The 12,077-nt window shown below is 32.4% G+C and overlaps 2 protein-coding genes across 2 annotated transcripts; both read right to left on the reverse strand.

Annotated features, from left to right (window-relative positions):
* Positions 1-853: 853 nt before the first annotated feature.
* Positions 854-8,039, reverse strand: LOC11423575 (FBD-associated F-box protein At5g38590). Its single transcript, XM_003593015.2, has 4 exons — positions 7,251-8,039; positions 6,320-6,445; positions 6,080-6,224; positions 854-1,080 (listed from the first exon to the last, which is right to left on the reverse strand). Exons 1-4 carry the CDS (start codon positions 8,037-8,039, stop codon positions 854-856), a joined length of 1,287 nt encoding a protein of 428 aa, XP_003593063.2.
* A 1,164-nt stretch (positions 8,040-9,203) lies between these two features.
* LOC11423576 (uncharacterized) lies at positions 9,204-9,955 on the reverse strand. Its single transcript, XM_039830102.1, has 2 exons — positions 9,775-9,955; positions 9,204-9,668 (listed from the first exon to the last, which is right to left on the reverse strand). Exons 1-2 carry the CDS (start codon positions 9,925-9,927, stop codon positions 9,393-9,395), a joined length of 429 nt encoding a protein of 142 aa, XP_039686036.1. The 5' UTR covers positions 9,928-9,955; the 3' UTR covers positions 9,204-9,392.
* Positions 9,956-12,077: the final 2,122 nt, after the last annotated feature.

The raw sequence follows: 12,077 nt of genomic DNA on the forward strand, positions 1-12,077 counted from the left end.
AAAAATCTCAACGTCTCTCTACTCACCTCTATATAAAGGAGTGAAGACTTGAAGATTGGTAAGAGACATCAACACAAGTTAAAAGCGTCAAAACTCTGCCAAATTTGATTCTATAAAGCACTTTGAATTTCTGCACTGATATGATATATCTTAGAAATTCTTAAGTCTAGAGTCTTTATTGCATTGTATTGTGAACACCACTGATTGTATATCAAGTGTTCAAAGTCAAACATTTTCTGTGTAATTTTGTTTGATTAGAAGCCTCTCGCCTGCGTGCTTGAGCATTAGAAGACTCTTGCTTTAGTGCTTGAGCATTGGAAGTCTCTCGCCTGCGTGCTTGAGCATTTGAGAAGTCTCATACTAAGAGAGTATTGAGCATTTGTAATCTGTGTGATTATTAGAGCAAATCTCCTTGGAAGTGCAAGGGGGACTGGACTACTTCCGGATTGTGGAAGGAACCAGGATAATTGCTTGTGTCTCTCTTTCTTTTCTCTGCTCTGTTTTATTCCGCTGCATATCTGATTCTGAACATTACATCAGAAGCACTCCCAACTAGCTTCTGAAGTAATACCGGAAGAAGAATTTTTAAGAGAAAAAGAAAACACAATTCAACCCCCCCCCCCCCCCCCCCTTCTTGTGTTTTTCTCACCTTCATAAGGTTCAAAAAATAATGAAGTGCTTCATGATCCACCTTTCTAAAGGGAAGCTCAAGACCTATGAACACTTTACCCAATGCTTTTTGAAGTTCCATTTGATCAAACTTTGAGATTGCGGATGAACTCCCTTCCATATATGTTGTTGAGCATGAACCTGATTTCTGCTTCTTATTCCTATCTTCCTCTTGGTGTTTCAACTAATGATTTCTCATTGAACTTGTTCCACCGTTAAACTTTATCTCCTTGGGACAGTAAATACATTTTGCTCTCTTTTCCTCCTCTAAAACAACTATAAAGTGATCCCATGCTTCTGAGCGATTCTTGCATATCCGATAGGGAGGAGGTAATGGATTGGCAGCAGGGGTAGGACTAGAAACCTCATGCTCTGATGTTTCAGAGGTTGGAAAGTCACGAATATCCATCACTGCAACATTTAACAAAATCAGTGAGTTCACCTTCAGGTCTTAGAATCAACATTCAACAAATTTCACTACAATTGACATCACTACCAAAGTCAAACTACATATACAAGCAAAACATAGTCAAACTTCAAAGTAGTTAACATCATAGCTACAAATACTATATTTCAACTCTTATCATAGTATTATCGTATTTACACAGATTATGAAAGATTGGCATTGAAATAGACCAGAACTTATGAATGAAATAGACCAGAACAAAAACAATTAACAATAGGGTAGAAATCTAGTTTCTTTTCCCCTACTAAGGTATCGTTTGGCCCGGCTTTTTTTCAGCTTTTCTACGTTTTTAAGGAGAAGTTAGGCCAAACACAATATCAATAAAGTACCTTCGAAAAAGAGTACTTTTTTTAGAATGCATAAAATTGAATGGAATGAGCTTTAACCAAAAGTTGTTGAATGCTACTTCAAAAAACTATTTCTCCCCAATTTATTTCACAAGCACCTCTCTTCAACTCCCGCCGGCAACCTTTTGTTTTATTTTTTCAATACGCTTTTTTCATCCATTTTTTTTTTTTAACCGGTCCATTTAATTTTTTAATGAGGTTCCATTTAAGTTTATTATCTATTTTTTTAAGGAATTTTATTATCTTTTTATCACTTATATATTAATTTCAATATCTTTTGATCATCACAACCACGCAAATATTTGTATTCACGCTGTCAATGAATGACACCGAATATTTTTATTCCCTTTCTTCAACCACAGAAATACACACACACATTAGTGTTTAGAGTAATACTTTATGTTCCTCTTTCTGTTTTTTTTTTGTTATGCTAATGCGTATAATTTTTGTTAGTGTTTTGTAATGCGTATAATTATTTTTATAAAATTTTGATTTTAATTAAAAGTACAAGTGTAGTTGCCTAAAAAAATTATACTTATATATAATTTACACATTTTTATTGTAACAAACTATGCATATCTTTTTCTTATTAAAAAAACTAAACATATCTTTTTCAATGACACCAGCAATGTAACAAATATAATATTATATATATAAATTCTTATCTGTTTGACCAACACTAAAAATATGGTATTCTTATAACAAAATTTGTTATAGAGTATAATTGGAAAAGAAAAAACCAATTATTCTCATTATATATACACACATATACATATTATATATATGATTGAGCGTGACGAAGAAAGCAATATAAATGAAGAAATCAGTTCATATAATCCAGGAAGAGTGCAAGATGGAGGCTACATGAATAAAGTTAGAAATCAAATAGGAGTTGCGTTGATGGAGAGTAGAAATATTTGAGTTTGTGATGATTTATGTCTTTAAAAAAAATGATTATTGTTTTTAATTTTTCAAACTACTTTGATATTATTTATGTTATTTTTTTGAAGAAATCAAAATGAGATAAATAACTTCGGCCGTGTAACAATGTTATTATTTGAGCCTCCTTAAATTATTTATCCTATTCAAATATTTAACAAGTCGTTTATATGATGATACAAATTTGTATTCATGTTACACAAAATAAACGTCATTGAGTAAATATAGTATTGGTAAAAATATATCTTTTATATTTTAAACATTTTTTCCCTTCAAAAAATATTTTAGACATTTTTTTATGGTTTAAATGTGTAATTGGTCCCTGCACTTTCATCAGATTTTGGCATTGATCCCTGCACTTTTTTTTGTTTGGCATTGGTCCCTGCACTTTGTAAAAATATTGGTATTGGTCCCTCTGTTAACTTTCTATTAAAAAAAAAAACACAAAACCAACGGAGTGCCACGTGGCCCAATCATTTCACGCCACGTGGCACCAATATCAATATTTTTACGAAGTGCAGGGACTAATACCAATATTTTTACAAAGTTCAGGGACCAATACCAATAGTTTTGTGTTTTTTTTTAACAGAAAGTTAATAGAGGGACCAATACCAATATTTTTACAAAGTGCAGGGACCAATTTCAAACAAAAAAAAGTGTAGGGACCAATGCCAAAATCTGATGAAAGTGCAAGGACTAAATGCATATTTAAACCTTTTTTTATTTATTATGTAAATTCTTAATGAATTCAAAGTTTTTTTATTTATAGACAATGCATAAATATATGCAAGGTTCCGGGTTCGAACCTCAGACACCACCAAAAAATAATAAATTCAAAGTTTTGTACAATATTTTGCCAAACAGCTTTTAACTCAAAAATAACTTTAGAACTAAAAAAAAAATAAAGAAACCAAACAGCTTTAACCTTTTTCTTAAAGAGCTTTATTTTAACTTTGTTTTAAAGTAGCTTTTAGACCGAAAAAAAGTCTGGTCAAACGGTACCTAAGAATTGTGGCCAAGCAACAAGAGACAAAAACAATCGAAAGGTAGATAATGAACTAAATAACAATCAAAATCAGATTACCTATAAACCATATAGTGTAAAGATTATTGTACAATAACAAATCCTATTGAAATACCATCTTCTAACAATGAATGCACGTTTATTTATTCACAATCCTATTGAAATATTCCAGTTTAAGCTTCAAATAATAAGAATTAGAAAACAACCCAGATGATAAAACATAAGCAAAATCAAATTTTGATTACAAAATTGAAAACAATGATCAAAATGGAGCAAATAAAATGAAGAAGAAGAAGATGAATCATGAACCTGGAGAAATCATAAAAGAGAGAAATCATACAGAGAGTGTGTGCCGACTGCCTAGTGATAGAGAATTTGGGTTTAGGGTTCGCGATTTGGCATTTCGGAATTGGAAATTTGGAAGAGAGAAAGAAAATGGCCAAATGGTTAGATCCGGATCCAAATTTTAACCGGTTTGGATATCCAACCCGTTTAAAATGGGTTGGTTGGTAACCCATTTACAAAAAATCCAGATATTTTAAAGTGGACTGGATATGGTTATGGGTTTGGGCCTAAAACTAGTTTATATGCACACCCCTAATGTTGATGTTGCATTGTTCAAAGACAATGATTGTTTTTTGGGCTTTTGGCATTGACATGTGTAGAGCTCAAAGCAAAAAACAACAAAATATGATGATGTGCCATCTTCAACGAAGGGTAAAGCTTGTGGACTAAGAAAGCTATTCTGCAAGATGTCAATTTGGTAATTGATGACATATTGGATAGATCAACCAACCAACCAATCCTAGTTTGGAAAACTTCTAAAAAGAACAACAGAACACAAAAATCGACATAACACCAAAATATGGATTTAAAAAATAACATAAAATCAATTGTGAAGACAACATACATATTCTTTGACCGATTCCCTTAAAGTAATTCATTCATTCAAGAGTATAACTAAAGTAACAATCAAGAGTATTCCCTTAAACCAACTATAGCAGCAGTCCATAACATTTGAGAGCCAACTAGAAATCTCACAACCACCTCCCCATAAGTTTTAGCTTAATTGATAGGAACAATGCATTGTAATATATAAAAGTCGGGGTTCGAAACGCTGACACATCACTTACTCACCAAATCAACCAGAATCACACATAGAGTGCCTCCCATCTTATTCAGATCATACCAATTCAAGATGTTAGTTCTTGATTCTAATACTTCCAATCGAAAGATCTCCCCAAAAAACAACTACATATACTCCATACCCACCTTTTTATACCTGAAAATGGTTTAAAAAATTCACTTAAGCAAGAAATATAGTAAACAAATCTACTTGCAAAGTAACATTAATTTATGTTCGACAATAAGGAAAGTCTAATATTTTTTAGACAAGTAATAGACTAGTCGTACCAAATGCCAGTGGAAATCAGCTAGGGTATGTTGCTTAAAGATGTTAAAAATGCCACATCAAAAAAGTTATAATAAATTTGTATATAAAATTGAAAAACATGATCAAAACATCACATGATAAGCAAATTATTACTAAACATTGACATTTAAAAGTATACATTCCAACTTATTTAAAATAGCCACATATTTAAACAACTTGTTGAACTTTAGCCTGCTACTTCACTAGTTCAGTTCACATTTCAAATTACTCAAAATCATAAACTTCAAACTGAAACCCTTATCATCGCAAATTCCAAGTTTCTATTCCAACAACAGTAAATTCACAAAAATGATATGAAGAAATTGTTACCTCAGTGATAACAACACAACATGCTCGTATTGGTCCTAACTAATTAAAAGATAATGAAAAGTTCTCAAATAAGACATGTTTTCAAAACTCATATAGGTGCTAATATTACAAACTTTCTGTTTGTGATTAAAACATTTTGGTTTAGTGACATGCATTCTAAAGCAAATTAATTAAAAATAAAATAAAGCACTATACATTCAAGCAAAATAAATTAAAATAAATCAAACACAATTATTCAAAACAAATGAAAATCAACAAAGCATAGAGTGAACTTTTATGACGACCTTCATAACAACATATAGCTCACTAAACCACCAAATTCAACTGTTACATGGTAGAAGCTAATGAACAAAAGACAGAATAGATGAACTTGAACTTACATATTATGGGTGCAATTGTTTTGGATTTTTTTCCTTAAAAAAATCACTTTTTTTCATTTTCAAGTGTTTGTTTAGGATTTTTAGAAAAATCATTTTATCAAAAAAATCTATTAACTCTAAAATGAAAAGCTATTAGGATTAGTTTTTTTTTAAATCTGTTTTTTTCAACAAGGAGGAAGCACATGTACATGTTAAAATTCATTTTTTGGAAGGAAAAAAAAAAGGATTTTTATGGCTAGTAGACAAACAAAAATAACTTTAGATTTTTTTTAAAATCTCTAGATTCTTCCAACACAAAATCTATTTTTTTAAAAGCTAAAGCAAACGCACCCTATATATGACAATTAATTGAAAGCTGACATGTTGCAGAAGCCTTTGGGCATGGAGATAATTGACTTTCTATATCAGATCGTTTACTGTTGCTCCAGATTTTCATAGTTTGTAAAACTCTTGCGTTCTCCAGAATAAATCTTGCTAACATAATGTGATTACGTTGTTGGCCTGCATATGCAAAGTCCCACATAGTGCAAGTTGTAAGGTTTGATGTAAGACAACTTGGAACAAATTTTGGATTGGCCCAATTTTCTTTTTCTGCAAAGAACTCATATTCGTACTCCCATTCGTCTTCGCCTCGTACCTTATTTTAATAATAAAGATAAAACAAAAGAAAGGAATGTTAAGAAAAGATAAATCATATCCAATATGAATGTTAATTAAATTTAACAAACAAACCTGATAAAGGTCAAGATTTTGAAGCTTAGGGCAATGATGGAGCACTTGAACAACTATATCCCAATCATAGTTGAGCACTAACCAAGTCAAATTGTTGAACGTAGGAAAGTCACGAGGGTGATAAACCTAAATTTTATTAAAAAGACAGGTAGTAGCATTGTTATCAAAAACGCGACTTAAGTCCTAAAATCCTGGTTTTTGCGACTTTGTGTAGCTTCAATGACTCAAATTCATAGCAAAGTCCCAAAAACAGGCAAAATCCTATCAAAATTGTGACAAAAAATGCCAAAAAATTTCATTTTTCACTTCCTCAATTGTTACACAGGATTATTTAGCATTGTTAGGTTATTTAACATTATTATGACTACTAAAGAATATTTGCATCTAGGCTTTGAGTCATTTATGTATATGTATTTTGTGGACTTTGAACTTTAAGTCATTTATGACTATATGCAATTTATAACATATATTTAACATTATTTTTGTTTTGGTAGAATCCTCGATTTTGATTGCGATTTTACGAGTCCCGACTTCGCTATCCTATATCGATTCTACAAAAGTCCTTGAGTAAAATCCTTCGATTTTGATTGCGATTTTACGAGTTTCCGATTTTGCTACTCCCTTTCGACTTGAAGTAAAGTCCCGATATTGATAACCTTGGGTAGTAGAAATTAGCTATGAAGCACATATACGTACATCGAACAGGACACGCGACACAACTAATAATTTGAAAAGATCACATTATTCAGTGTAATTACAAGTGTCGGTGTCGTGTTGGACACGACATGTGTCTACAACGGGACACGCTTAATCCGGGGGGTGTCTGTGCTTCATAGAAAATTAGGGTAAAATTCAATTCTATAAAATTAAAAATTAAAAATACAAATGAATCACATTGTTCACTCTCATTCCATTCTATGATAAAACATACCTCGGATAGTTTTATGCGTAGAAACTCCAAATTTGAAAGTGATTTCACCGGAAAATAGCATTCACAGTCAGTAATATCTGCTCTGTTCAATTTTTTTAACATTGAGCTGCTTTCAAAGTCATCAAGAGAATGATGACTCTGACGTGTCATGTATATATAACATAGTTGAAGATCTTCAAGAACTGGACATCCATCTAGAAGCATCATAAAATCACGTTGCTGATCAAAGTAAATCTCTTTCAAATGTAGGGTTTTTAGTGAGGGTAATCTAATAGAAAGATCACTAACCACAGTTAAATTGAACCAACGAAGCTTGAGAACTACAAGGGTTGTACAACTAAGGATACTACTCATAGGAAACTTAGGGAGTATTGTTTCCTCACCGTTAAGAGGGACATGAGGATAGAGATGGATGTTTTGAACTTTGCTTTTAACCACTATGTCAACCCATTTGTGGATATTTTTAATGCCATCTAAGAGAAGTTCAGAGGAATCGTATTCAATGTCAAGGATGAAAGTGTTGATGGAATGATTACCAGCAGCTTCTCGTGAGTACAAGACGGAGAAGACGAATTCCTCGAAGCGGGAATAGGATTCTTGGTCTTTCCATTTGGTTTTGGTGAAGTCAAGATCGGGAACAAAACACCAAAGATGAGTCCATCGCTTTGAAAGAATGGAAGTGACACAGGCTTGTTCAATGGGAAGAGAAGAGAGAATGCGAATCAGGATGTCGTCGGGAAAACTGCTAATCCTATCTATCACCGACGTCGAAATTTTCTGCTTAGACATTATTTTCCAGCGATGTGTTCTTCACAGTAGTAGTGAGTGACGGCAAGAGATAGGGCTGGAAGTGATTAGGGTTTAGAAGCAACAAGCTTTTATTTAACTAGACCATTGACCCGTGCTAACGCACGTGTCATTTAAAAAAATTAATACTCACTGAAAAATAAGACACTGTAGTTCGCTTGAATGTAAAAATTGTCGTGAATCAAAGCAAAATGACAATTACCATAGACTTTGTTATTGTTCCATAATTCTAGTACGTAGTTCCTATAACTGAAGTTCGTTCATGCAAATACTTTCAATAAGTAAGAAAATGAATAGTACCCAAAAAAGTCCTACACATTACGGAAAACTTCTCTGTAGACCACACTTGATGCAACATCGGTATCATCGCCGTCGTCGTCATTAATCAATATCTTTAAACCACCCCTCGAAGTAACCTGTGATATTGCAATGTACAACTGTCCATGTGAAAAATAACAAAGATGAATCCAAAACGACATCTAAAAATTTCAATAAATAGATAGCTACCTCAGTTGACTCAATCATGCTTTCAATTGTCATTCGGTTAGTGTTGAGCAAGTCATCTGATAAAGACGCGGAGCTGTTCGTTGAAATTTGGCTGACACTTCGGGTGAACTGTATTGATGCATTTTTCATTCTAATAAAATGGCACCAATGTTAATAGAAGAGTGGTGAGACCTCCAGACAACTTAATTATGACCAAAAAAACTTGTCTTTATTCTAAAGCATATGAAAATATAAATGGTTACCGTGTCATGTACGCAGCGACATCAGGCAAATCGCCATTAAGTATCAGCTTAGTCCCATTAAAGGCATTAACAACTCCCATAGCACCTAATTTTTTTAAAAATCAACAGCAAGTGAACATAATTTCCCATTTCATTGTTGATATCAGCAGAAAGCAAAAACTTAAAACACGACATACCTAAATACACGCGTGTCTTGCAAAACTGCAATATCAATATAGTAGGTGTGTCGTTGTCATGGTTGCCAAAAAAGGTCACAATTTTGTCGCCATGTTCACCCCAAAGAGAGCAATGCAAGCGGTTGTTTCTGTAATAAAATATTACCAAAATATCAATTCAGAAACATAAGGTATATTAAAATTATATTACAACCAGGTACAAAGAAAGAGACAAATCTTACTCAAGATCTTCTAAAGTGAGATCAATAACCCTGCTTTTCCTTCTGTCCTTTTCAGTTTCCCTTATATCACCTCTTTCAATTACATGACCAATAACATCTGAAATTACGTATACAAAAGCAAAAACAAATGTATGAAATTCCTAAACGAATGCTTATAGGTAGAAATAATGTACAACACACATTCAGAATTCAAGTCCTACCCGTAGATACTTCCTCGACAGTTGAAGAGAGAATTTCATTGAATGGCTTGAACTCAAAAACGTTCATAGGGATAGCAGGCAAGTGTACTTTGGTAAAAGTTGAATTGTGCATCATACTAAGCTTATGTTTGTGTGAAGTTACCTTATAAGGACTTTCATTAAAATCTACAATTGCATTTTCAAGCTGATATGTACCCCCTTCTTGAACCATGGACCTGAACTTTGCCACCAAATCTTTTCTAGTTGTGGCGTGAATACGTCCACCCTGTTGACGACAACAACAACATTAAACAGCTGGTTAAATTACATAACTAAAAAACAAAAATGACATTACTTTAATTTTAAAGTTAAGAGTGCAAACATGCAGAAACCTTTTCATCGACCAGTAACATGTTCATGAAAATGATGCTAGTGGGGACCTTCTTCTCTCGAATCAACCAAATGTGAGCAACTCGCACACACATCTTGAGATTCTTTCTTCCTCCAGAAACAGCTGAGATTGGAGTGTATTTGGCAGACATCATTGGCTTGTTTTTTCCTTTCCAAGAAAGAGGATGCTTATTTAGATTGAGATGGTTTGGCTAATAGGTTATGATATATTTATAGGAAAAAGGTGGAATATGTGTGAGTAGGATATGTCGGTTGAGCAATAAAGAGTATTAGTTATCAGGATAAGCACAAAATAGTGGAACAAAATTAGGAAGTGGCCAACATTTTAGGATAAAGATTAATATGAATAAAATGAAATTAATATTGTTGATGGGGCACTTTGTTTTAATTAAGAATTTACATTTTTTTTTTACTTAAGAATTACCATAGTTGATTCGCCAAAACATATTTTAGAGATGTGGATGAAATGTGTAATAGTTACTTGAATGAGATGAATTATGATTTTTAGTTTGTTTCCACCCAAAACATATTTTAGATATGTGGATGAAATCCCCTACTTATTTGAATGAGAGAAATAAGGATTTTCGTTTGTTTCCACCAAAAAGTTACTTTAGAGATGTGGATGAAATCTCTTAGTTACTTGAATGAGAAGAATTAGGATTTTTAGTTTGTTTCCACCGAAAACATATTTTAGAGATGTGGATGAAATCCCCTACTTATTTGAATGAGAGAAATAAGGATTTTAGTTTGTTTCCACCAAAAAGTTAGATTAGAGATGTAGATGAAATCTCTTAGTTACTTGAATGAGAGAAATTAGGATTAGGATTTAAGTTTGTTTCCACCCAAAACATATTTTAGAGATGTGGATGAAATCTTTAGTAGTTACTTGAATGAGAGGAATTAGGATTTTTAGTTTGTTTCCATCAAAAACATATTTTAGAGATGTGGATGAAATCTTTAGTAGTTACTTGAATGAGAGGAATTATGATTTTTAGTTTGTTTCCACCCAAAACATATTTTAAAGATGTGGATGAAATCCCCTAATTATTTAAATGAGAGAAATAAGGATTTTAGTTTGTTTCTACCAAAAACTTAGTTTAGAGATGTGGATGAAATCTCTTAGTTACTTGAATGAGAGAAATTAGGATTAGGATTTTAGTTTGTTTCCACCCAAAACATATTTTAGAGATGTGGATGAAATTCCCTAATTATTTGAATGAGAGAAATAAGGATTTTAGTTTCTTTCCACCAAAAAGTTAGTTTAGAGATGTGGATGAAATCTCTTAGTTACTTGAATGAGAGAAATTAGGATTAGGATTTTAGTTTGTTTCCACCCAAAACATATTTTAGAGATGTGGATGAAATTCCCTAATTATTTGAATGAGAGAAATAAGGATTTTAGTTTCTTTCCACCAAAAAGTTAGTTTAGAGATGTGGATGAAATCTCTTAGTTACTTGATTGAGAGAAATTAGGATTAGGATTTTAGTTTGTTTCCACCCAAAACATATTTTATAGATTTGGATTAGTAATTGTTAGTAATAATGTTAAGAGGAGACGTTACACAACTATGCTACTAAATTGATTCTAGTAATTGTTACTAATAATGTTACTAAAAGCCATGTTACTAAAATGCTTCAGTAACACAACCATGCTACTAAATTGATTCAGCAACACAAAAACAAACACAAATATATAAATCAAAAAGCAAAGCAAGCAAGGCTAAATTATTTATGAAATTCAAGGGACATTTGCTAAATTCAAAGACAAAAAAAATAGATGCTTCCAAAACTTTAAGAAACTAAAACTTAAAATTCAAATTGAAAAGGTCTTGCACAATTTATCTAAACATGGACTAATTGTAAATAACATCAAGGTAGATGGTATCATGTGGCCCAACCATCGGAGCATCCCCTCTGATCTTCACACCTTGTTGGACTTAGGATCAGTCAATATTGCATAGCGCCCAATTTGATCTCCGAAATCACCGCCAAACATGTTTGGCAAGCATACTGCACCCTAAAAAAATAACAAACAAAAACATCACAAACATTGATAAAATAGAATGCAAATAATTAAGAATAGGTATATTTCGCAAAAAACACATACAACATCAATGTCATATTCAACGATATATGATCTGTATTTCAGTCTGAGCTTGTTGATTGCTTTGTCAAGATCGGAAAAAGAGTTTTTCACCAACGGACCTACAAAAGATTGAAAGGGATTGAAAGAATGATTTATACTTTCAAACAGCGAGGAATAAGAGCAAAAATCTATATATTT

This window comes from Medicago truncatula, chromosome 2 (assembly GCF_003473485.1).
Source record: "Medicago truncatula cultivar Jemalong A17 chromosome 2, MtrunA17r5.0-ANR, whole genome shotgun sequence".
In the NCBI taxonomy this organism is placed as follows: Eukaryota; Viridiplantae; Streptophyta; class Magnoliopsida; order Fabales; family Fabaceae; genus Medicago; species Medicago truncatula.